At 46.4% G+C, this 27,287-nt stretch overlaps 1 protein-coding gene across 4 annotated transcripts in view; it reads left to right on the forward strand.

Moving 5' to 3' along the window:
* Positions 1 to 27,287, forward strand: part of AGAP1 (ArfGAP with GTPase domain, ankyrin repeat and PH domain 1) — a 543,249-nt gene that overhangs the window by 379,036 nt on the left and 136,926 nt on the right. For 3 of the 4 annotated variants that reach the window (XM_061188805.1, XM_061188822.1, XM_061188829.1), the window contains exon 12: positions 7,034 to 7,192. The exons of the other annotated variant lie outside the window; for it this stretch is intronic. In XM_061188805.1, the coding sequence (XP_061044788.1) occupies positions 7,034 to 7,192 (159 nt within the window). The remainder of the gene's footprint in view (positions 1 to 7,033; positions 7,193 to 27,287) is intronic. 4 annotated transcript variants of the gene reach the window in all.

A 27,287-nucleotide genomic window follows, 5' to 3' on the forward strand; every position in this document is an offset into this window, starting at 1 on the left:
CCATTCATCTGTTTATGTTGGTGTGATTTTAATCCAGAGGGATGTGAAAGAAAAAAGAGGAATCTTTTAAGAGACAAAAAAACGAATTGGGTTGTTCTGTGAAAGCTTTACATCAGGTTTGGGTTGTCGGGGGATAGTGTTAGGTAGTGTCCCCTCTTTCCATATTATTATTTACAGAGATGGGCCAATTCCAAAGTCTAAAATAAATCTACAGTGTTCCATGAAGTTTCTCCTGAAGCTTCCAGCAGGCGTGATATCCTGCCTCTTTGACCTTCTCACGGCTCTTGTGTTCGTTGCCCTGCATTTTGGCCACTCGTGGGCTTGTCTGAGACCTTCTCCTGGACCAGACGGTGGCTGGTCCAGGGACTGTCTTCTTCATCGTGCCCAGCACAGCAGGGGTTCCATGCAGTGAGACAAGGAAATGTAGTAGGTCGGTGTTAGAACTGGTGACCAGGACTGTGCAGGGTCTGATTTTACCCTCCCTGCAAGTTCAGCCAGCCTGCCTGTTTCCTGGATGGTGAGACCCCTGGGTCAGGACAAATGACAGCTTGTTATTCACAGCAGTAGCAGCGGCCAGAGTCTCAGCAGTGTCGTGCACCAGTTCCCTCGGGGCCAGGTGACACCAGCATACACAGTGCATCACATTACAGGAGAGGAACCCCAAGCTTAGAAAACCCCAGTCTTGTATAATGGGGTACAGGCACGCCTGCCCAGCCTTTGCCCTGGAACATGACATTATCATCCCGACAACACACAGATCCGCCCTCCTCTGGAGGAAGACGGTCTCTCCATCATCCAAGTCTGTTCACTGCACAGACATTCCTGAAAAGATCTTCGGAACAAAAAGGTGCCACCCCCTTGTGCCATGCCGTGAAGGACCCGTGGACCTGTGTACCAGCAGGAGGGGGTATCCTGGGAGAGCTCAGGCCCAGGGAGGGTGGAAGGCGGGGATGAGGGGAGAGAAGGGAAGGAAAGATGAAAAGTGCACTTCCCACCCCCAGGCAGGCACAGCCCCGGTGCTCCTCTCGGGGAAGCGAGCATCCGCCCGCCTCCTTTTAAGGCCTTGTGTCTGCTCGGAGCTCGGTGAGCTAGAGCCAGTTGTTAGACCTGCCCCCTGTGCTCCAGGGGAGGGGACGTCCCAGTCTGGCTTGTGGAATCTCTTCTCTCTGGAGAAACACAGACGTGCCTGAAAGACAGCAAGTTCCAGCCCTGTTCTGAGTTCCCCGGGTTGGAGAGACCCCAGCCTCTTGTCTTGTTTTCCAGATACACAAATGAAATTCTGTAGCAAACAGATACGGTTTAGGTGGTCACCTGGCTGGGAGAGGAAGCAGTCTTTCTCTCCTGGGCATCACCAGGGCCCTGGTTGGGCAGGGCTCCTCTCAGACCGTGTGCCCCTGCACTGATTAGCTGATCAACAGGGCAGCCACCCCACCCCGAGCGAGGTGTTTCTGTGGATCGTTGTGGGCCACTTGGGCTTTAGATCCCCAGCTATTCCTCTTGATCACCGGGAGCCGAGGCCTCTGCCTCACCTCACGCTGACCCTGACTGCACTTAGAACAGTGTTTAGGCATCACTTGATCGCAGGTGGTCTTGATTTTAAGACCCTTAGCTCTCAGGGAATCAGATAAGTCACAAGTGAGAACTCCAGATCCACAGCCTTAATTAATTACTTATTAATGTGAAATGAATTGCCATTCAATGAGAGAGGTCACCCTTGAGTACTTTGAGAGGAGAGAAAGTGATTTGAAACTTAGCATCTCCTTATATGCTTAGAGGTGTTTTCAATCTGGTGAACACTCCCTGAGTGCTAACACGTAGGGCAGAAGCAGGGGCAGGTCAGTATTACTTGACCAGTTAGTTAGGTTCATTCAGGAACAGAAATGAACTTATGCACTAGCCTCTGTTGGGTGTGTGTGTGCGTGCATGCACTTGAAAATAAGCATCAGAAATTATGACATAAAATACTATCATTAGGGCTTCCCTGGTGGCGCAGTGGTTGAGAGTCTGCCTGCTAATGCAGGGGACACGGGTTCGAGCCCTGGTCTGGGAAGATCCCACATGCCGCAGAGCGGCTGGGCCCGTGGGCCACAACTGCTGAGCCTGCGCGTCTGGAGCCTGTGCTCTGCAGCGGGAGAGGCCGCGATGGTGGGAGGCCCGCGCACCGCGATGAAGGGTGGCCCCCGCTCGCCGCAACTAGAGAAAGCCCTCGCACAGAAACGAAGACCCAACACAGCCAAAAATAAATAAATTAATTAATTAAAAAAAAAATACTATCATTAGATTTTAACTCTGTATAGTTACTAAACATATTCATGAAACAGTTGGGAGGTAGTTGGTTGCTTTGACTGAAGGATTTACTCAAAGTAAGTAGAAATGCCTCAAAATGTGACCACTGGCCCAAGACTGCTCATGCTTGGGACAAGATGTGTCATGAGCCACATTAAGCCAGCAAGGCTACTTTCACAGTGTCATGACCAAGTCTGTGGACCACTGGTTTGCTTCGGAGTTGGAACATGTGTCTTTATGCATTTACATTTACAGGCAAGCACCTGTTTGTGGAACTCCAAAGTATATATATTTAGGGCAGAAACAATATTTCTTACCCCTCACAATTTTTTTTTCCTTATGTCACAATTAGTTGATCTTTTATTATTTGATTTTCAGAAACATTTTAACTGAAATTAAAGTGAATGGGCATGTATAGAAAAGAGATTTACTCTCTTGAGAGAAAATGAGAAATGTTTTCCTTCTGAAATGAGAATCCTCCTCTGTATATTTTTGGAAGATTTTGTAACTCGCGGTCACCAAAGATCAGGAACTAGGCAGGCAGGTAATTGAGTGAAGTTGGGTGGGCAGGAGGGCTGGTGTGTGCCCTGTCTTCTTGCGGTGTAGACAGATTCAAGGGATGGAGTCAACTAACTGTTTCTGAGCATAAACACAGGCCCACGGCTGCCGCATATTTCTTATTTTTCAAACAATGCCAGAAACCACAGATTTTTAGACGCACACTCCCAAATTAATTCTACTTAAAAAAGAAATCATTGCCCTCTAAGCAAAAACACATCTATGAGCTCAACCCAGACGCCAGGCCCCAAGATTATGGATCTGTTTTAAAATTTTACTTCTATAACCATGTGTCCATGTACACACATTCATTTGGCCAAAATTCAGTCATGGTGTCTCTGTTTCGTCTGACAATTGGGAATTGGGTGTGGTTGGGATAAGAAGACCCTCGCCAGCTGGAGGGCCCTCAGGGTGTGCTTTCTGAATGATTCCATGTGGCTGTTTTGGGTCTCGTACGGATTCTGCAATCAGACACCAGGACCACACAGCCTTGACAGGAGTTTCTTCACCCCGGAGATCCCAGTTTGGTTCCTTGGGGGCCCCTCAGGAGCTAAACCCCAGGGTGGATCCACCAGCAGCTTAATGTACTGAAAATTCCATTCGACAAACAGCTGGAAGTTTAAAAACCAGATGTGTGATCAGCATCATCGCATAGTTTTTCATTAGCTTGTACATTTTAAGGAATCTACTCTTTCCCTGGTAGACGTTTGGCCTTAAGATGAAGAACTTGTCATCCTAAGACTACCTCTTTATCCGATGTCTCCGTTTGAATGTTTCCTGCGTCCCTGACCCAGAGTTCAGATGGACTTGGCTGTCCTGAGTGCCTGTGGCTACTTATTCCTGGACTTTGGCACCAAGTAGTCAGTGCTAGACGCACTAAGATAATTCTCTCTACCTTTTAACTGGAGTATGTCAGGAGGGTTTGGGGCTGGTCGTCCTCGGAGCCACACCCCAGACAGAATGAACAAGGGGAGGGGCACTGCTGGATTCATCTGCCCAAAGATGGACGGATGGTGAATTTATTTTTGGTTTTTCAGGTGTTTTGGCCTTGTGTGCCTACAGGTGGTATGAAATGAGGTTTTGTGGACAAATCCCACACTTGATCATGACTTGTCAGGGGTACGGATGAGCGCTGAAGGGAGGAAGGAATCATCCCCCTGACATTCTCACCAAACAGTAGGTGTCCCCATGGGCAGCACGGGCTCAGGGGGCCCGGCTCAGAGTGGGGTCACAGCCCACATGCAGCTTCTCATTGTGCGTTTTCTCCTGTTCTCTTTCCATCACTTCCTTTTCCTTCGACCCACCATAAAAATGTTAGCTTCTTTTTTTTAATAAAGCTCATTTTTTATACAATTAGTTTTTATCTGTTTATTTATTTATTTACTTATTTTTGGCTGCATTGGGTCTCTGTTGCTGCGCACGGGCTTCCTCTAGTTGCGGCGAGCAGGGGCTACTCTTCGTTGCGGTGCGTGTGCTTCTCATTGCGGTGGCTTCTCATGTTGCAGAGCACGGGCTCTAGGCGCGCGGGCTCAGTAGTTGTGGCGCACAGGCTTAGTTGCTCCGCGGCATGTGGGATCTTCCCGGACCAGGGCTTGAACCAGTGTTCCCTGCATTGGCAGGTGGATTCTTAACCACTGCGCCACCAGGGAAGTCCCTTAACGTTAGCGTTTTTATGAATTCACGTAAAATTCAGACACCAGGACCACACTGGAAAGTGGAAGGGGCCTCAGAGCCTCAGGAGGAGTTGTGAACCCCTCTTAAATGGTGGGCGTGCGGGACCAGGGTTCCCACAAGGAAGGGAAGGCAGAGGCCCACACCCTCCTGCTCAGAAGGGTTTCTTTGCAAAGGGACAGAGGTGTGGGCAGAGAGAAGCCGGGAGGTAGTACAGGCACCAGGGCTGGCAGAGTGGCACCAGGACCACCACGGACCCGAAGGGGGGCCAGCGATGCACATCCCCACTTCACACTCCTGTGCTCCCCCCTCGTTCAGCCCAGCTGGGAGCCAGAGGTAACCCAACGGGTGCCCTCCTCAGAAGGGAGCAGGGCGTAGAAGGTGTGGGGAGAAGGTGGTGGCAGATGCGGGTGTCAGCACAGGGTCAGGAGGAGACCCTGCCATGCTGCCCGACAGGTTCGCCTGGTCAGCTGCTGGCCACGCTGTCCGGCTGTTACAATGCCCTATGGTACAGGGATCTGGCCGAGGAGAAGCGCACCCAGAAGACAGCTCCAGGGCACCCTAAATGATAGATAACATGTGGAAAAAACCCGGAGGAGCGTGTGGTGTGTCCCTTAGTGCTGCCTCTCTGTGCCTTGGCTCCTCTGTCCCTGTGAGATGCTACACACCTGGCCCTGCTCCCCAGGCTGCTGAGGACCGGTGCTGGAGCGGGCGCCAGCTCTGGCTGACGCTGCCATTCAGGATGCACGAGTTTCTGCGTTTTCAGGGCTCGGACAGGTCCTAAAATCAGAACATCAGAGTTGGGAGGGAGATGGGAAACTGGCTCAAGACCCTCTGCAGCTCAGCCGAGGAGCCAGGGCGGGTGCACTTCCCGGGAGCATCTTTGACCTCAGTGGTCCGCGGCGGGGAAGAGCTTTCGTTGTAGTTTTTGTTTCGTGTTCATGGTTATTTTCTGGTTTAAGTGTTTGGTTTTTAAATCAATCGGAGCTCTCCTGCAGGCCCACTCATATTTTCACATGTGCGCATGTCACCTGGGGCTCTTATTAAAAAGCAGGGGTGAGGGTGAGGCCAGGGAGCCTGCATTTCGAAGATGCTCCCAGGCGGTGCAGCTGCTTCTGCTATGAGGCCCACACTTAGGAAGATATATGGGCTCCCGTTCTTCCTTTCTTAGGTGGTACTTTTGGCTTTTTTTCTGGAATCCGGTAAACCTGCCTAGGAGTACTTACTTTTACGACATTCAAAATGTACCAGTTCCCACAACAGCATAAAGTCGGCATCATTTTTTAAGGTAGAAATATATTTTTCAAAGCAAAATCCTTCCTCTTCTTTCACCGCTTGTTTGTCCTATTTGCTCACGTTTGTATTTCATGGATGATTTTGTCACTTCCGGATGCTCTGTGCGATTGCAGTGAGGACCTTGTTTGTGGTGGAGCCCTGGTTCCTACCTCTGGCTGCTCACCAGAATCACCGAAGTCCTTTTGAAAATGCGTATCCCCTCAAGCTCTATCCCCAGACCTCCTGAATCGAAATTTGAATTTCTTGAAGCCTCTGTTTTTAAAAAGCTCCACGGGTAATTCTGGTAATTGGCCAGACTTGGGAACTACTAATACGGTCTGTGTATTTAAAATCTTGTGCTATGAAAACCTTCTATGAAAACAATTTTGAACTTAATTGGTTCCAAACTAAAACAATGGGAGGAATGTTTAAAAAAAGAAACCTAATACCTTTGAAGATCTGCCTACAGATCTAACAAATGAACTCACTGGCAGCAAGGTATATGATTGGCTGAGCTTTAGAGAAAGGCACTTAATTATGTTTTTGAGTCTAAAGTTGGTGTGACCAGATCATAATTCATTTTGATGTTGAGCAACTGATCCAAATCATTAAGTATACAATGGAACCATTTTTCAGCGCAGTCTATGTGCGTGCTGTGAAGTCGCTAAGGTTATTTTTCCTCTGCGTAGTCTTCTCAAGGTTAAGAGTAAACTTACCTGGTTTAAGAGTCTGCGTTTCCACCGATGTCGCATCTGGCAACTTTGATTTGTGTTGATCATAAAGTATAGCTTCCCCGCGAAAGTAATCCTCTGGCACCAGACAGTTGACCCCCGACTGGTGATCATTTCATTTCCATTGATGTGTGGATGCAGCAGGGATCCTTCAGCGCCCGGCTCGCTGGCCTGCCAGGAATATCGCTTCTCCCAAAAGTGGGTCTTTTGTCTTCACCGCTACTCCATCTAGAGATGGCGGTGGTGGTGGTGGTGTGCATCTTTGTCTTGGATTGTGGTGGGTGTAGCCATCTGAAGCATCGGGTTCCTTTGTCAAACACCGTAAGACCTGCTTCACCCTATTTTCCTCTGGAACGTTGTTTCGTGTGATGCTTCCACTTGCCCTGTATCGGGACGCCGGCTGCTCTCGGTGTCAGGTCCACGGTGTGCAGGCGCGTAAGCCCCTAGACTAACTCGTGCCGGCTTCGGGTGTGCAGTGCGCGCTGGTGTTCACCTGACTTGTTTATTCCTAGGGAATGTCACTAGTGCGCCTGGGTCTCAGATGGCGAGCGGCGTCAGCCTGGGCTCCTTCAACAGCCGACCGGACGGCATGCAGCAACGGTCCTACTCTGTCTCCAGTGCCGACCAGTGGAGTGAGGCTACGGTCATTGCAAACTCAGCCATCAGCAGTGGTAAGAGAGGGCACAGCCCCACGGACCTGCAGCCACCTCGCGGTCCTCGGTTGTAAACCAGGGGCTGGACATGACGCCCCGAGCTCTCCGAGCTCTGCTCTGAGGGCGGCCACCCTGTCGACGATGCCCGGCCCGCCTTCCACCCGTGGAGCGCTTTATCCTTGATCGGCTGTCTCACCCACAGCATCTCGTGTCCTTCTTTGGTGCAGGGAGCGGTAGATGTTCATTCCCACGTGACAGATTTGGAAACTGAGACCGCAGGCAGGGCTGAGACCCGACTGCAGGTGGTATGCCCCTGATCACACTTGCCTACATGATGTGGCCTGCACTTTCCATCATTAGTGTGCATTTTATGTGGTTAGGCTTTGTGGTGTTTTTGCATCAAAGGAAAACACATAATTCATTCTCCTTATCCATTTTCCAAGATTCCTGGTATATCATCTAAGTTTTGGAGAGTCTTCCCTCTTGCCTTTTTTTTTTTTTTTTTTTAAGTGTGGGCAGATTCTAGGGAAACAAATGTGTACACTGGAAACTATCTTGACATATGTGTGAGCGCGTGAATTATGCAGCGTTGAGGCTGCACTTTACCACCACACGCTTTGCCTGTGGCATTTTGTCTATGGCCTGTTCACCGGTATTTAAAGGAATTCCCACTGTAGTGTGTCATCTATCAGACAGGGTTTTAGAGTAATTTTAGCATAATTTGTCCTAATTAAAAGATTCAGCATCAGGTCTTCCCTATAGACCCAGCAGCTGCTGCAGCAGGACGTGTGCTTTGGATAAACATCATCCTTATTTCTAGTTACTCCATGCCCCTCCATCAGACGCCACCGAGCAGAGGCCTTAAAGAAAAGACATCTCCAAACCAAGGAGGAGGAGTGAGGTCTCGAAAGGCAGCTCCAGCGGGTGCCATAGCGGCGCGGGCCTGGGGCGTATGGACGGCATTGCCCTGTGCCCAGCGCGCTCCCGGCTCCTTCCTCAGACAAAACAGAACGCTTCGGTAGAGAACGAACGTCTGCCTCCAGCCTCTTCGGGGACTGGGCATTCCACCTTTCGTCTGAAACCATGACTGCACCTTAAGACGCTCAATGAAGAGGCTGAAGTCATTATAAATTAACCGCATACAGTTTATTCCCTTGTAACGCGACAGCTGTGCGTTCATAGCCGTCAGGTGCCCCGGCAGGCCTGCCGGGGGCCTTCTCAGCAGACACATCCGTGCTCCAGGCAGAGGCCCCCGACCTGCCGAGCAGGTGGCCTTGGCAGGCGGCCTTACCTCTGCAACCCTCTGTGTTCTAATCTTCAATGGGTGTGTTCTTCTCTCCCTCGCGTGGTCAGTAGGTATGTAGGGCAGTGTCCATCTGTGGCTTCTGTCACTGAGCATCTGCTGTGGTTGCCATGGTTACTTTTTTTAGGGGGGCAGGCAGTTCACATGCTTAATTGCGTTATCAAATACTTGGAAATGCAGCCGTTTTTCGATGAGCATTACCCTTACTGTCTGAGTGGGTTCATTCTGGCACCCTCTGAGAAGGTGTGCTCCCACATTTGAGGGGGGCAGGAGTCATAAGCTGGCTCTTCCCAGCCTGGTGCGCACACTGCCCTGCCCAGCAGCACCCTTTCTAAAGCTTTCCTCCTGTGAGTGAACTGTTGAGTCACCACCACAGCCTGATGAGGGCGGCGGTCTCTAGGTTCTGTTCCTTGTGTGCCACAGGAGTTATATTTGGGGGGGGGGGGGTGTTAGAAGAACAGGTTCCTGAACAAGAGCCTCACCCCAAGTCTTTGCCTCCCCACACTCAGAATATTTTTACAGAAAAAGCATTGGAAGCAGCCTATTAACCTAAAATCCACTCTTTACAGATATTCCATTTGCATAATTATCGCTTTGATAAAGACTCCCTAGCTAACTTTCCCTCTACCCAAGAGCTCTTTGCCTCTGGTCATGTCTGTATGCCAAGGCGCCTCCACACCGTCACATCAGAGACTCCGTGAGCGCCAGACCCTTGATTTGGTGAGAAGCCTCTTCCCACGGAAGGTGACCGTATTAGTCCGTACGGGCGTATTTATAAAGTACCTGTACGACTGAGGTTGCCTATGGATGAACGCTGTTTTTAAATTTACAAAGCGATTTCTCACATGCCAACGCCCCGGGTGTCCATTGTTCTATCACACTGTGTGTTTGTGAAAGACTAGCTAGGCTTCCTGATGCCCCAGAGCTTGAACCGTGAACACAGGAGATGAGAATCCAGTCTGTGCCCTGCTACGAGCCTACTGCAGGATGTGGATGGAGAAAGCCTGGGCTGAAATTGTGCAGGTAGTTTAAGGATGGAGACATTTAATCAAGGAAAACTTCCCAGAGAGACTGAAACTTGAGCAACGTTTCAAGAACCAGATGGATTGTGTGTGTGCAAAACCACAGGAAGAAGTTGTTCTAAACATGAAGGCAGTTTGGACAGAGACTTGAAGAGGAGGAAAGGGCAACATGGAACAGCCGAGGGGCCACAGGGAAGTGCAAGGTATTAGTTGGAATGCAGGAAAATGAGGACAGAGAGGAAGAAGAGAGATGAGTATTAAGGGGTCAGAATTGCAAAATTAATTAGCATCTTATTTTAAGGCTTACAGCTGACACTTTAAATAGCAAAGATCCAGAGAGACAACAGAATGTTGTACAGAAGTAAGATTCCTATAGCTTCTCAGGGATCTTCCTTCACGCCTATATTTTCTAAGGATGGATGGTATGTCACACCCAAGATATGATTGAAAAGAGAAACAGTAGTAATGATAATAAGAGCTAATATTTATTGAGGGCTTCACATGGATCATCACATTTGATCCCCGTGGAGTGGATACTGCTCTTAGCTCCATTTTCCAGGTGGGGAGACTCTGGTACAGAAGGGTTCAATATTGCTTGTCCAGAGTCACGTCCCGGTAGGGCTGGGATGTGGACCCAGGTGGCCTGATTCTAGGCCTTAAGAGTCTACGTCAGCACTTCTCAAGATATGCTTCCCAGACCTGTGGCGGCAGCATCCCCTGGGAACTAGTTAGAATTGCAGACTCGGAAGTCCCATCCCAGACCCACTGAATCTGAAACTCAGGGGTGGGACCCAGCAACCTTTGTGCCAGCAAACCCTCCAGGGAATGATGCTGCATGCTGAAGTTTGAGAACCATTGCTTGAAATCCTTGCTTCTCAGTGTGGTCCACAGACTAACTGGTATCTGACAGCCCCTGGGAGTTGCCTAGAAATGCATAGTCCCAGGCTCCAGCAAGACTTCCTGGATCAGAGTGCACGTTGTCAAGAATCCTGGGCCATTGGGGTCCACCTGGATGTGGAGTAGCCCTGTCTGCCTGCAGCCAGAGTAATGTCCTGGCTTCCCTCCCGTTAGTACCATCCTGCCAGACGCCAAGCAGTTGTTAATAAAATCAGGGCACAGGATCTGACGGCTGACTTCAAGAAAACACATTTATGAATGGATTTCAAGACCTCAACTTGGGCATCCACGTTCCCTGCCATGCTTGGAAAATAATCACAAAAGAAACAAACAGTGATTAAGAGCTCTCTGTCGTGCTTTTTCTCTTTACGTCGCAGTGAAATACAAACTCCACCCTCTTTTTTTTTTTTTTTTTTTTTTTAATCATTTTCTCTCCCTCACCCCAGTCTCTGGTTTGGATGTCAGAGTCATAAAAAAGCTTACACTGTGCTAGCAGCAGGGACAGGGAGAAGTAAGCAGCTTTTGAATCCAAATGCCCATGTGTTGGTGAATATGCCTTCCCATTGTCCCACATTTTTATTGTACATGATAATACATAACATTGGGGTTCCATTTTTCTCTGCCCCCTTGTCCACACTAAATTAAGACTTTGGCTCCAGAGAACTCTGTAAAGTCTTCCCCTTTAGACGCACAGGTACCCTGGGGGTTTCTGTCTTTGAAGCAGCTGTGAGCAACTCCTAATTAGATAGATGACTTTGTGGTGTGTGAAACTACAAAACAGGAGGTTCTGGTTAAATTAAGGGGGGAAAAAAGAAGAATCCATTCTGTGAAATGCAATGCCCCACTGCTTTATGACTATTACTGCTGTAAGGTTTTACATTGAAGTACCTGAGGTTTAAAATTAAATGTCTAATATAATTTGGCGTTGCTAACGTGAGAGCCGCATCTGCCCTTAGAGGAAACGCAGGCAGCTCAGCTCAGGGTTTCAGATTGCTGTCTGCCGGCTCGCAGCACAGAGGATTGGGTCCCACTCCGACTAAGCACCGCATGCTGCTCGGCGTAATTTTTTAAATGCGGAGACATATTCATCTTGAGCTTCTGCGTTGAAAAAGGCTGTTCCACTAGTACATGAAAAATTAATTTTTTTACATTTTTCCTCACTCTCCTAAGTGTTTGACAGAAGTAATTTTTGCAGCAAGAGAGAATAAAAACTGGTGGCTGTAAATTCCTGTCCTGGAACCTCTTGTGTAGATTCTTTATGGACCCAGAATTGATCTACATGTCAGACCCTGTTGTGGTTTAAACTGTTTATCACGGTAATGGCAGGAGTGAGCCTGTGAACACCAGCTTATAATCCTGGGTGAAAGAAATTGGTGTTTGCAGTCAATGAAGGGGCAGCTCAGCTTTATTGATAGATTCAGAACAATTATCTCTGCAACAACTATTGGCTGAGAATTCTCTGCAATCTCATTGGGAGCCTGTGATTTTTTTTTTTTTTTTTTGATTAATCATTTCTCTATAGGTAATTTTCTTTAGAAGTGCTAGCCAAGAGTTAGTATGACTGTGGGTAGCAGGGGACCCCCGGGAGGGTCATTTGTAGTATACTTAGTTGTCATACCTTGCTCTGAGGCAAAATGCATTTTCAGATGCACCCCACCTGTGCTGAGGGCCCGAGCCAATGCCGTGAACCCTGTGCATCCGTCTGCGAGTGGTCCTGCGTGTCTCGGCAAGCCTGGCGGCCTGCCACACCATCTCCTGCCACTGCCAGCTGTGGGCTGAGGGTCTCAGTGGTGGCCGTTGCCGTGGCAGCCAAATTCCCCGCTCCTCTTGACTGTCAGGTTGTTCTGATGGCTCCACCCCATCTCTGATTGCTTCATTCCAAGAGTTAATCTTCTGCCACCCTGGCTGCCCATCACCGGCAGTACTGCACTGCTTCAGATGACTCTTGAACATTTCACTTCCACCTGCCTCCACCAGGCCACCGTCCAGCCTTGTCAGCCTCAAGTATAAAAACCATACCCATCTTTCACTCTTCCACATGGAAGGTGTGTGTGTGCCCATTTCCTTCTAACCATTTAACCACACATCTTCCCACCAGAATCTATGGTTATTAGACAACCAATCTTGAATCTGAAGTGCTTGCATTTTTGCTAACTTTTAAATATTTTTTGTCATCGTGGACATTTTTTACAAGGCTTGTTTTAATGGTAGAAGTTAGAAACACAGGTTTCAGCTCTGGTCGTTGTGTCCTGCACTTCCTTTGGTTTCTCCTTTCTCATAGAGCCAGCCCCAGGAGGGGCAGGCAGCCCTGCATTTGAGATTACAGAGAGCATGCTGTAACTGTGGGTTCTGGGAAGGTTTACTGTCAGTTCATTAATTTTAATTTTTACAGCTTGAGCACTTTTTTTCTCTCCTTGGATTCTATGCTAACAATTTTATCATGTGACCAGCAGGTGGTGGTAGTGTGACACTACCACTCCCACCTTTTTTTTTTTTTTTTCCTTTTTAATTCAAGTATAGTTGATTTACAATATTATGTTAGTTTCAGGTGTACAGCAGAGTGATTCAGTTATACATATATATCTATTCTTTTTTGGATTATTTTCCATTATAGGTTATTACGAGATACTGAATGTAGTTTCCTGTGCTATATAGTAGGTCCTTGTTGGTTACCTATTTTATGTACAGTAGTATGTATCTATTAATCCCAAATTCCTAATTTATACCCCCTGTTTCCCCTTTGGTAACCATAAGTTTGTTTCCTATGTCTGTGAGTCTGTCTGTTTTCTAAATAAATTCAGTCATATCATTTTTTCAGATTCCACCTGTAAGTTATATCATACGATATTTGTCTTTATCTGACTTACTTCACTTAGTATGATATTTTCTAAGTCCATCCATGTTTTTGCAAATGGTATTATTTCATTCTTGTTATAACTGAGTAATATTCCATTTATATGTGTACCACATCTTTATCCATTCATCTGTCAATGGACATTTAGTTTGCTTCCATGTCTTGGCTATTGTAAATAGTGCTGCTGTGAACATTGGGGGTGCATTTATCTTTTCAAATAGAGTTTTCTCTGGATATATGCCCAGGAGTGGGATTGCAGGATCGTACGGTAGCTGTATTTTTAGTTTTTTAAGGAATCTCCATACTCTTCCCCATAGTGGCTGCACCAATTTACATTCCCACCAGCAGTGGAGGAGGGTTCCCTTTTCTCCACACCCTCTCCAGCATTTATTGTTTGTAGATTTTTTGATGATGGGCATTCTGACCGGTGTGGGTTAATACCTCATTGTAGTTTTGATTTGCATTTCTCTAATAATTAGTGATGTTGAGCATCTTTTCACGTGCCTGTTTGGCCATCTTACCTAGAGTCTGAATTTGTACAGCTGCCTCTCTGTGTCAGGAGCTTGACATCTAATGCCCATTTCCTGAGAATCATTATCCCTGTTTCATAAGTGAGGTTCCAAAGGGTTGAGAATCTTAAGACCACACTCTTAATAGCCAGGATTCAAACCCAGGTCTTTCTGATTCCAAAGCTTATAGTTTTCCCCTCTGCTATTTTTTTTAAAGGAGAAATGAATTCTTAGTATTAAAACAACGTATCATAAGAATTGTTTATCTTTTCATAGAGCTTGCTTTTTAAGGGAAGGTAGACATTTTCCCTTCTCTCACTTCTGCTGAACTTTGCCTTTCTCATCTGTTTCTCCCAAATCTTGGCTGGCATTCAGAAACCATTCCCTGGGGGTTGTCATCAACCTTCAGCTAAGCTCAGAATTAAAGGACCCGTGGGCTCTCATCTCAAAGCTGAGCACACCCGGTCTCGGCCGCTGCGGTCTGTTCCCCCCACCAGGCTCGTCGGCCTAATTAAAGGGATGACCCCAGTTCCCTTCTGCAGGCAGAACCTGCTTCCCTTTCTCTGCATGGGACCGAGGAGAAAGTAGAAGCTTCCTAGGGTATCTGGCCGCAGGGGGTAAAAGGTGTATTTTTTTCCTCCCAATCAGAACGTTGTTACTTTGTACTTTGCCTCCTCAGTTCCTTCCTAACAGCTATTTCTAGCAGCAGGTGCTGACTAGGGGAAACGCTGCCCCAATATCAGACCGGGAGCAGGAGATTGCATACCTGCAGGCCAGCAGTTCTCTTGTTGCCTGGCAAACGTCTAGAAATCATTTTAAACAGATGTTAGAGCAGGATACTGTTGCCAGTTGCTATGGTACCTGGACCATATCTTTTGGCCTCTCTGGCCCTCGGTATCTTCATCTAGACCAGTGGTTCTCAACCAGGGGTGATTTTGTGTGTCCCTCCCCTGGGGACATTTGGCAGTGTCTGGAGACAGTTTAGGTTGTCACAGTTGAGGGGGTTGGAGGGGTTTGCTACTGGAATCGAGTGGGTGAAGCCAGAGAAGCTTGTGAACCCCCTGCAGTGCACAGGGCAGCTCCCCACGACAGAGGACCATCTGGTCCAAAGTCAGTAGCACAGAGGTCCAGAAACCCTGGTCTGGACAATGAAGACTTGGGTTTTATGGACCCTAGCAGCCACCGTCACTGTGTTCCACTGTGAATTAAATGATAATCCTTCCCAAAGAAAAGGGAGGCTGTTTCCTTTCTTGAGAGAATGACTACAGCCAACCCAAGCAGTGCCTTGTCCGCAGCGAGACTTTCAACTCAGCTTTCCAGACCGTCCCCCAAGGCAGAAGGCAGGGGTTGTACCAGCCCCATGGCAGTTCTGCTGCTACTACCAGTGATGATGTCACATGACATCCGTCCAGCACTCCCTGCCTGTCAGGCACGAGGACCCGGGAGAGGAGGGCTAGTGCCATCCCCATTTTAGGTGAGGAAACAGAGGTAGCAGCAGGCCGGTGGCCAAGGCTGGATTGCATCTCAGGCTGTGTCTCAGCCTCCACTGTGCTGTACTTTGAACCACCACGCTCAGCTGCCCCAAGAACTCTGCCTGAGGGAGACCTGGGGTGACCTTGACCCTCGGCCTGTGTTGAGGACACGCGGACGACACACATTGGCGGGCGTAATCTCAGCATCCTCCCTCTCCAGAGACCACAAAATGGGTCAGGCTAACAAAGTGAAACTAAGATAAATATCCTGCATTCAGATTCGGCAAACCAACCATGCACACGTAGAATGGGGAACCCTACCTCGACGAGGCTGACCTGGGTGTATCTCATCTGCCGAAATGCCATCGAGACTTACTCTGCCCTAAGAGAAGGAGAGGTCTCTTTTGTGGGACCACATTTCCAGAAGGACACTGGCAAATGGGGATTGTTCACAGCAGTGGATGGGGATGTAGAGAAGGCTCTGGAACCCACGTCAGAGATAGGGATGGAGGAATTGGGAGGTGGGAGGGGCCCCTGGGGCAGGGGCGTCCCTGGTCCTGCTCTGGAGGGTGCTTTAAAAAAGTACTGGCTCCTGGGACCAAGGGCTGGAGATGGGCTTCTTTGGCCCCGGGGTGGAGCCTGTGCACCAGATGTTCCCAGGGGGCTTGTTAGGTGTAGCTGGGATTGAGGTCCACTCTTCTGGAGCGGGGGTCGGGGTTGAACACTGCGTGCGAATGGCGGTCAAGGTAACAAATAGGAGCCTTACCCTGTGTACGTCCAGAGAATTGAACTCGGAACAGTGGGTCAAAGTTACAGGAAAGAATTGTGACGATTTTTTTTAATCTTTATTGAAGTGTAGTTGATGTACCACGTGGTGTTAGTTCCTGCTGCACAGCAAAGTGAATCAGTTCTACATATACATATATCCACTCTTTTTTAGATTGTTTTCCCATATAGGCCATTAAAGAGTATTGGGTAGACATATACACACTACTATATATAAAATGAATAACGAATAAGGACCTACCGTACAGCACAGGAATTGGGACAATTTTGACACAAAGTAGCGTAAAGTAATATGATACAGCATAATTTTTCAAAATGACTCCTTCAAAAATTTTCCTCTAGAATCTTTCACTTTCTCCCTCACCTGATGACCCTCTTTAAGTCTCACCAGTGAAATAGGGGAAGGCGCATACTCACCTTCCCAACCCCACGCCCCAGCTGCACCTGGAGCTGCAGCCTCTGCTCTGCTTCCTGCTAGCACAGGGGATGGGGGGGTCCCTGCCCTTGTGAAGTGTCGCTCCTTCCACCTCTGGACCCATCACCTCTCACTTCCAAAGGACTCTGCCTCTGCAGTTACCCTGTCTGCCTCCTGTACCGTCAGATTCTCCCGGGTGTTGGGTCCCTCCGTTCAGCAGCCAGGCCTGCTCCGACATCTCCCATCCTGGCTCCGTGGCCCTCTGACCTTCCAGCCCCTTTTCTCCGCCTCCTTCTCCGCCTCCTTCTCCGCACACCCTCCTGGGACTCCTGTCTACACTCAGTGTCTCCAGCTGCCCACCAGGTGCTTTCTCTTTGATCCGCCCCGATCTGTCCTCCCTCCCCGCACTGCCCGGACACTGCCCTCATCCAGTGCCGGGCCACGCACTCTGTCCACCCCAGGTACAGCGTGGTTCCCTTCACCACCTGCTTCTTAGCGATGGGCAGCCCAGTGACCGCTCCATCGTGCTGGAAACTCTCTCTCCTCTTGGCTTCTCTGACGACAGAGAAGGGAAGAGTGTGTGTGAAGGCTGGGAAGGGCATGCGTCTGGGGAGCTTTGTGGGGTGGGTAATGAAGGGACTTAGCTGGAGACAAGGCATCAAGGTAGGAAGGGTGATTAGAAAAAGGATCCACAAAAGGTTTGGACTTGAGTCTGGGCAGTCAAGTGCCCCCCTCATGGTTTTCAGGGAGCAGTGATTGTGACTTTTACAAGCCAACTCCTGAGTCAGCATGGGTTATCATCTGGTGTAGAAAGACGAGGCAGAGATGGGTTAGGAGAGAGGGAGGTAGTCCAAGCCCAGCAACCCCTGATTCTCCTGGAAGTCTAGAAGTCTCCAGTAGAGTTGTCGCTGAAACTTGCCATTTCCCATCCCACTGGTATTTTTAGTAACATCATTTCTCATTGGTCTCAATGCAACAACGTGCTATTAATGTAAATTGTTAAAGCTTCCTAAAATACAGAAGTCTAAAATTTTACGGTTACTTAGTTTTTTTGTTTGGTTGTTCTTTGGTCCCAGCAGTTTTAGTTGCAAACTTTCAATTTTAGGGTAATTTTTTTAACAGATAGAAAGCATCATTTACTGCCCCGCATCCAATGACGTATAGGTGGAGTAGCATAAAAAGATTCGTCAAATGTATATGCCATTTCTCCAACTGGAAAGAAAACTTTCAGTGAGCTTTTGTATTTGCAACATTAAACCATCTGATTTTATAACATTGTATATTTTTTAAGCAATATAGGACTTTTTCTCATGATTTTATACCACCTTTGGGCCAGGAAAATACTCATTTTTTATTCCTCTCCTTTGCTCAAGTCCTCAACCTAGGAATCAAATAGCTTAAGAAACTAAAGTGATACTGTCTCCCTGGTGACCTTTTCAGTTATTAGAATAAAATTTGGTCAGATCTTTTTCCATCCTTCCCTTGCTTCCTATTATTTACAAATGCATACAAAGAGGGAAAGACCTAAAGGGCTTAAAATTTTTTAGATACGGATAAGAAAGAAAGGAGTGGAAGTAAAGGTAGCAGAGGAGTGGTTATAAAAATACAATTGGTTGTAATATGGTTAGAAGGAGATAGGTAGGTGGATAGATGATAGATAGATAGATAGATAGTTAATAGACAGATAAAGATAAGGATAGAGAGAGATTGTGGGTGGTTGGATGGATGGATGGACCAATGGACAGATAAGATTAGGTAGGTAGATAGGGTAATAGATGATAGATAGACAGATAGATAGATAGGTAGAGATAAAAATAGGGAGATAGATCGGGGTGGGTGGCTGGCTGGCTGGCTCTATGTATAAGATAGGTAGGTAGGTAGGTAGGTAGGTTGTTAGGTAGGTAGGGTGAGAGATGATTGATAGATACAACTGACAGGTAGCTTTGTACAGATCAGGGTCATCATCAAACCCTCTGTGTATTTACTCCTTTAGTACTTGTACATTACTTTGGTTTTGCATTCTTAAACTTCTTTCAATGAAGATATCTTTCCTTACATCTTTGCTTTATTATCTGACAGATAAGGTTATTAACAGAAAGTGATATTAATATTAATTACATGATACTAAAAATTTTATGTCATGAGGAAACAGATGGTTATTTTAAATGACTTAAAATTTTACTCTTTTATAGGAAGAAACATTTTAAACATATTTTGTTATAAATGCTATTTTAATTGCTACGTTATTTCTGCAGTGGGATTCTTAAAATCTTACTACATGTGCAGGGAAATGTTTGTCTATATATGTAAGAATCTCTTAAAATGTGTACTTATTTACAAGGAAATAATTATAATTACATTTAAACTATAGTATTGGAGAGCTTGATATTATTGATAAATACATTACACAATTCCCACACCTGATCTCTCCATCGGGTTGCGGTTCAGGATCTCAGCTCTGACATGAGAGTTGCTCTCTGCAGCATTTAGCCAAGATCGCAACCATACCAGTTACCTTTCACATGGGCATTCTATATTTCAGAGTGTTTATAAGCATATAGTCCCTAGCTGGACTCTGAAATTATAAAGCATTGCTACTTTGGAAATGTTTTCTATGTATCATGTAATTAGAAAACAGAAAAATGTACTTCGAAATTTTAAGCTTAATTTTACAAGATTGGAAAACTCACCTTGCAACCAGCTGTTGGCTCTTGGTTCGTTTCATATCGAGCTTTGCACTGACGCAAAAAGTGAAATAAGCATCTCCACTCCCCAAAACAGCCCTCAGAAATCCTCTGTCTGAGGGCTGTTTTCCTTCGATGTCAAAATGTCCCAGAAGCACCACCTCACCGTCTCCCTTCGAGACGCCTTTATGGTGAGGGTGCAGAGGGACATTGAAGTCTGGGGGCCCATCAGGCCCCCATCAATCAGAAGGCAGTGGTAGCGCCAGCAAGACATGCAATTCAGGCCCCCAGATGAGATTTGTAAGCCAGCAGCATCCATCCGGGCCACCCATTCTGGAAAAATTATCATCCTATGATACCATCTAAAGCAGTCAAGGTTCGGGTTATTGCCTGAATCAGCACGTGGTTTTTATACACGTCTGTCTTCCCAGGGCGCTGGCAAAACTGTAAACCAAAGTGTTAGCCATCAAATCACGTGAATATGAGTTCCTGGACAGTTGATTTTTTTTAAAGAAATTATTGGTCCTTTCAAGCAGTATTCATTTTTTTCCCTTAGCACTGTGTTCGTTATGCTCTGTTTTTCACTTTTAAAATTCTTTGATTTCTAGAAGCCTGGGTGATAGATGTACTCTAAAGAGTGTAAAGAGTGCCACCCGTCAATGGATGTGACATCCGTCCGTCATGGGGCTAAAACACAGAGTATCACATTGGTGTCAGTTATGCATACTTCAGCCTACGCTAGGAAGCCTTTCTTTCTCCTTCTAGCAAGTGGGTTAACTACCTTATCCCTTCTTTCATTTTTTGAATAATAACTTTGCATTTTCCCTAATTATAAAACGTCACATTTTAGAAAAATTAAAAATGCAGAGAAGCTTTTTGCTGTTAAAACTCCTACCCTAAGCTTTTAGTTTGGGGGATGTGTACCCTTCCAGTGCATATGTCTGTGTTCTTACTTATTTCCAAAAGTTGGATTACATCGTAACTGGCTTTAATTACAGATGTGTTAAGTTTCTCTACTCTATCTAAAAACAGTTCAGGCATAGGAAACCACCTCTGTGACCATCAGCAGAGGACTGGTTAAATGAATGAACAGTAAAGCCCCACAAAGGGATGCCACATAGCCCTGAAAATGTTGCCTTCCGTGTAATAACTTGGAAAGATGTTCATGTAAACACTAGGTGTCACCGTGCTGTGAACCGGCTTCAGCATCGCCCTCGTGTGGTCCCACCCACTCTGGGGCCTGGTCCCATGCTGAGCTGGGGAACCTCTCCCCGTGCACACATGGCCTCCCTGCCCTCATGTCCCATCAGATACCACCTTGTCCGTGAGGCCTCTGTGTCTCCCAACTTAGAATTGCCCACAGCCCTCTTCCGTGCTTTACTGCCTCCATACCACTCTCACCTTCCAACCTTCGTAATTCGCGTGCTGATTTGATTATCTGTCATCTTCCCCAGTAGAATGTACGCTTCTTAAGGGCGAGGACTCCATCTGGTTCACCTCTCTGTTCCCAGGGCTGAGAACGGGGTGCCCAGTGAGCTTTCCCTCAGGCTTATGTAATGTACCGATGTTATTCGCCCTGCGGTAGCCCTGGATTAGTGCTTTAGACACATTGCTCATTAAATCTATTACAGTTCTGTGTGGCAGTGCTCTTATCCTCATTTTAAATGAGAAAACTGAGTCTTAGAGAGTCTGAATAACTGGCCCCAGGTCACACAGCTGGCAGGATCACGTGTTTTATGCGTAGATGGGCTGGTCAGGGTGTGTGTAAAGGGCTCCTGGGTGGAAAGAGTGTGGGGTGAGGGAGTTATACGAGATCTTAACTGTTTTCCCTTGTTCTCTTTTCAGCTTTCAGAAATGAATACCTATTATTTATGTAAAAATTTTTTAAAGTTATTTCCAATATGAATTCTGTAGTTGGAAAAAACACAAATGAAGCCATGAACATTTGAGACTTTCCACTTGCACTTTGCTAGTAGCAAATATAATTCAGTTTGCAACTTTAATTGATCAGAAAAGCGTGGTCCTTGACTGGCGTTGGCAAAGCCAAGAAGAGCAGAGCAGGCAGGAGGGGGGGCATTTGAGGCTTTGGGGGCAGGGAGGAGAAGGGGAGCTGGGCCGTGGTGGGGCAAACAGAGACCAAAGTCAGGATGCCTGGGTCCCTGCCCCCAGTCTGCCACTTGCCACACAGGGGAGACAGTTACAGAGGTACCAGGAGACCCAGTTCAATTCAGAGCAACCGGGTAGAGGCATGGGGAGGCTGTGCAGAGCCTGTCCTGTCTCCCAGAAAGCAGCCGTCGTACCGGCAGTAAGTGGAATTATTCACATGCATGAAGTGTCCATGGTAGGATGAATCACAGTTTCATTGCATTTCATTTCGTTGCATTGAGCAAATTGCAATGTTTAATAGTCAGTGAATGTTCTCATCTGTGTGGACCCAGAACAAGGCTCTGAATCCCAGTCGTGCCCAGCCCCCGGTCCTGCCCGGCCCCTTCTCCTGCCCGCACGAGCACGGCTTGAACAAATAGGCTTCTTCCTGAGACTTTCCAGATGTGAAGTCAGATATAGTCAGATACTTAAGTATATAATTTTGTTATTGATTTTCTTTCATGTATTAAAGTTGAATTTGTGGGAATTCCCTGGTAGTCCAGTGGTTAGGACTCCGCACTTCCATTGCAGGGGGCACGGGTTCGATCCCCAGTCAGGGAACTAAGATCCTGCAAGCCGCGCAGCGCGGCCAAAAAAAAGTTGAATTTGTAAGAACAATGGCTGTAACACTTCATAAGGGAGTGGTGGCAGGGCTGTGCTTTTCGAAAGAGCTAGAAGATACTGTGCAATTCCTAATTATGCCTCATCTCAGCCTAGTTTTCTGCACTGTGTCTCCATGTCATCATTTTGTTCTCTTTCTTCACAATAGAACAGATCTGCTCAAACCCCCTGAGTATCCAAGGCTATATAGATTTGCCACTTGGAGCGTGCCTCCTGAATCCCATTCTTGGGCCCGTTTTGCATATAAAGCTTATACGAAGTGCCGAGCTCTTTGCACGAATATCGACATCTTCTTTTCTCCATTTTCCACTCACCCTCGTGAAATAAGGGTAGAAACACGTTGAGCTGTCCTAGGTCCCTAAACACCCTGGCAGAGCCCAGCGAGCCCGGCCACGCCGCACCCCACCCGCTAGCCGCACCCCGCGGCCTGCGGGATGTTCTGGGAACTCAGACAACTGTAGTTCTAAAGGTCAGACTCGCTTCCTCTGGAAAAGACAGAAGAGACGCCTTCACCTGTGAGAAAGTGTCCTGAGATGCAGAATTAGAAAACGAACTTGAATTTCATGGAAGAAAATACGTAACGCCTATTATTTCTTCCTTTTCTGAGCCAGAGCCAGGAAATCAGAGAGGACACTAAAAACAGCAACAAAACTGCTCCCAAGAGCCCTTCGCTGCTGGGATCTGGAGGGTGAGGTGGTGGCTAGTTAAAGCCGCTCAGGGTCGGGACGCATCTGCGCTGCCGTCTGAGGCTGCGGGAAACGGGGTGACCGTGGGCTTATAGCCCCAGTGGACCTAGATGAACGTGGAGTAAGGCCTTTCCAGTCTCGTGCCCAGGGGACCCTAAAATCCCTCCCTCCTCGGATTCCCGGAGTGTCCTCCACCCTCGCAAGTGACAGAATCCCAGCGATGAACAGCAGAAGCCACCCGGTCCCAGCCTCGGCTGTGCTGTAGCACGTCACCGGCTGTGTGGGCAGGGACAGTTGGCCAGAGTGCGTTCGGGAGAAAATTATGGATGGACGGAAACCCTCTGCAGGGGTTGGGGTGGGGGGAGAAGAGGCAAAGGCATGTATTCCTGAGGAATGGGGGCAGGGGCACCGTGGAGGCAGCGAGGAGGCCTCACCCTGGTTGAGGAGGCTGGTGGGGCGTCACTGCTTCTAACCTCACCCCAGGGGATACAACAGACAGCAGTGGGAAGAATGGGAGTGAGCGGTCCTTGGATGGATAGCAGGCGGCAGATTCCACTCCTCGGCTGGGGCGCCGCATCCTTCACCGACCCTGGTGCCGGCCACAGGGGGCCTGGGCTTCTGCTTAAGGAAGAAGAGGAAAATGTCAGTTATTATGTTTGGGAGCACAATCTTATCTCTCATTTTATTTTACAGCAATTTCCCCAAAGATCCACCCTAGTATCTGATTGAACTATATTGACAAAATTTCTAGCCACGATAAGGAAAATGCTTTGAACGCAAAGCAGATCCAACTCAGGATCTCCAAACACTTTCTTTATTGTTGTATTTTATTGCGTTTTATTTTACTTTTGCCAGGACAAAGCCCAAATTCCAAGACAGTGCTAGAAGTTAAAATGATAAAATTAGAGTAGTACAAATGAAGTCAGTTCTTTTTTAAAAAGAATGTTCTGGGGTGAGGGCTAAATTATTAATCGCTTTTTGTCAGAAGTAATTTAATCTTAGTTTTTAAACACCGTCATTAATTTTAGAGGTTACGCTCTGATTTCTCATTTTTGTGGAAAAGACAAAATAAGAGTCACTCATTTGGCCAATATTATTAAACCATTGAAAAAGGGCCAGTATTACTAAACTGCTGAAAAAGGCTGTACTTTAAACACCACTTCAGAAATGAAATGATTTTTGGTCTGTGGTTTTGAATGGAGATATTATTCATGGTATCTTCATCCATGGGGTTATTGGTAGGGACAACTATCCCAAGTATAATATTCGACAGATTTTCTGGCAAGTTAAGATGATTATCTGTCACATAACAAACTTCTCCAGCATTTACAAGTCCCAGGCGTGTTTTTTGTTTGTTTGGTTTTTGTTTTTTGTTTTTCTGACTTGAGATTGACGTGAAATCATCATGAGATTCAATAGCATAGAACACAAAAATTTAGGGTAGGTTTTTAGAGGGGCTTTTCGACTTTCAGGAAACCTTACTAGCCCAAAGCTTAATAACCGTAATTATTAGATTTCCTTTGAACTTTGTTCTTTTTGTCATTTTCAGAAATGATGGCAGAGTGGGATTAAGGTTGTGGTGACCATATGTTACTAATTATGCTGGGAAACAGGCATAACCTGGGATCGTACCAGGCAAAGCAGGGTGATTGTCACCCTAGTCAAGGTGGCTCATCTGAGTACCATTATGTGCAGCCTTTGTTCCTCACGGGTACTCTCCATGAGAGTTACTCATTTTATTCCAGTACAAAATCAGCAGTATCCTTGTAACCTAGGTGGTCAGAATCTTGGGCTTCAGGTGCATGGCACCATGCCAGCCTGCCAGGCCCTGCATGGACTGGGCAGTTTTGGCACCATCAGAATGTAGAACTTGCCAAATGTAGGAAGCTCTCACTCAGGCTCCTTCGAAAGAAGGAGAAATCTTAACTACAGATATGGCGTGGAAACAAAACAGCCCACTCTGATCTACTCAGTTGCCCTCTGGCTTGGGGAACCTTTTATCATCCTACCTAATATGTATTTGTGACCTGGTCAGTATTTTAAATACAGTTGTTGTAAGAGTGTAATCAGAAGTGAAAGGTCATTGGCCTCATCTTAATACCACACCAGACTGATTCCAGAATTCAAAGTGCAGACGACCTGAATGTCTCAAGTTCTTTATTCAAATGAATTCAGCCCCGGCCCTCAGCTGCCGCTAGTTGGAGACATGAGTGAGTTGAATACATCTAGTGTTCAGGCAGAGGAAGTTAGAGGTTAACCCCAGCCTTGGAATCTACATAAAATATGTAGCACAGTCATTAGTCATCAGCAGCAGGTTAGCAAAATTCTAAAACAGCAGGAAAGAGAAATGTTCTCTTTTCGGTGGCAGTTAAAGAAATCATCTCACACTTTTCCAAAAAAATTTTTCATAGGACAAATCCTCACATTTAACTATGGAGTTGTCCCATATTTTTATGAAAAATGTTTATTCTGTTAGAAGGGTATATAGGTATGAAACAGGTAACCAAGGCAGCTCACGATGCAAATTTAGGTAAATGTATTCTGAGTACCTCTTGCATCCACATGTCCAGTATAGAATTACAAGTGGATTTGTTTGGTTTTTGCACTGTTAATTGTATCTGTTTTTTTAAACACATAGTATCTTCCTGCTATTTTCCCAGGACCTAAAACAGTGCTTCCCACAAAGCGGGTGCTGGGTAGTTATTTGTGGGCTGGTGTCTGTGTGCACACGTGCACACGCTCTGTGAATATGTAGTCAAGGTCATGCTCGTCCAAGTGGGGAGCTTTGTCACCTTTGGTCCCCAGTGGTTGCCAGTTGCCCTGCTCCAGCTCCAGGGCTTTCTGTGCAAGACCGCTGAGGGGGAATTCCCAATGGAACCCAACCCTTCAAAGCTCCGCCGTGGGCTTAGTGGTTCAAGGTGGGAGGGAGCCCCGCTCAGTAGCCTCCAATCCACTGACTGGGGCGATTGTTAGGGCCCAGGTGTGACGGAAAGGAATAGAGTTTCTGAGACTTGTGGGGCCTCTCTTTCAAGTGGCCCGACGTTTGAGGCACCTGATACCATCTCTCACTGGCATGCCACCCAGCATCAACAAAGGCTTGGGAACCCCAGTCAAACCTCCTGTCCCACGGTTTAGGAGACAGTAGTGAGATGACATAGAACAAGAAGTTTTTCAAGTATCATTTTAAATGTTGAGAAGATATTATTTCTATGACTTTGCAAATTACCATTTGATTTCATCCAAAAAAAAAAAAAGCCATCTGTTGAGTTGAAAGATAACATAACATAACATGTGATGATGCCCAAGGGAAATCGAGATCTTTTAAAAAAGAAGATACAATTTATCATCTTCATAGGGTAATCATTTATTCTACAAAGGGCTCAAAACTGTGAGGATATTTAATGCAGATTTTTCAGCTGGCATTTAAATAATATCTAAAACCTCTAGGTCATAGATAATACAATGATAGATATACGGATTTTTGTTTCTTCCAGCATTCAAAGACTTTCCTTAAATGTATGGGTTTTGTGTTTGTTTGTTTGTTGTGGATTTTTTTGTTTTTTTGTTTGTGTGTGTGTGTGTGTGTGTGCGCGCTGCAGTTTGTGTTTTGGCAATTCTTTTTTTTGAAAGACTTTTTACTGAGCATCCATTTTTGGTGTTTGGTGCCTACTGGCTGCTAAGCATACATAAAGAAGTTAAAACTCAGAGGGACACCACCAAATAAGGGAAGCATCCCCCAGAACCAAATCACAGCACTCAGAAGGCAATGAAAGGGGTGCAGTGTTGTGTGGGAGCTGGGAAGAGGGGCCAGGAGGACGTCACGACGAGGGTCGTCTGGCCCTGGGCTCCCACCCCTGCAGGAATCCGTGAGCCGTCTGCTGTCGGCACTGTACTTTGTCCAGCTTTAATCTCGGCATGTCTAAGAGTGAGCGTCCCAGATCCTCTCTAATAGTTATCAGAACTTTTCCTCCTAAATTTATAATCTTCTTTTGGTATCAGTAATGTATGTTTTTTGTGTTGCAGTTCTGTGTTCAGATTCCTTAGTTTCAACTTATTGGATGATGATTATTTTTTCTTTCTTTTTTAACTGAGGCATAGTTGACGTCCAATATTCGGTAAGATTCAGGTACACAACATAGTGATTCACAATTTTTAACGGTTATATTTCATTTATAATTATTACAAACTATTGGCAGTGTTCCCTGTGCTGTACAATATACCCTTGTAGTTTATTTTATACATAGTAGTTTGTACCTCTTAATCCCCTACCCCTGTCTTGCCCTCCCCCCTTGCCTCTCCCCACTGGTAACCACTAGTTTGTTCTCTATATCTGTGAGTCTGTTTCTTTTTTACTATCTTCACTAGTTAGTTTTTTTAGACTCCACATATAAATGATATCAGTATTTGTTTTTCTGTGTCTGACTTATTTCACTAATATCCTCCAAGTCCATCCATGTTGTTGCAGATGGCAAATTTTCATTCTTTTTTATGGCTGAGTAGTATTCCATTGTGTGTGTATATAGATGTATAGATAGAGAGAGGTAGATAGATATCTCACACCTTCTTTATCCATTCATCTGTTGATGGACACTTAGGTTGCTTCCGTATCTTGGCAACTGTAAATAATGCTGCTATAAACATTGGGATGCATGTATCTTTTTGAATTAGTGTTTTTTGTTTGTTTATTTTTTAAAATAAATTCTACCCAGGATTAGAATT

Source organism: Eubalaena glacialis, chromosome 1, assembly GCF_028564815.1.
Source record: "Eubalaena glacialis isolate mEubGla1 chromosome 1, mEubGla1.1.hap2.+ XY, whole genome shotgun sequence".
Taxonomy (NCBI): Eukaryota; Metazoa; Chordata; class Mammalia; order Artiodactyla; family Balaenidae; genus Eubalaena; species Eubalaena glacialis.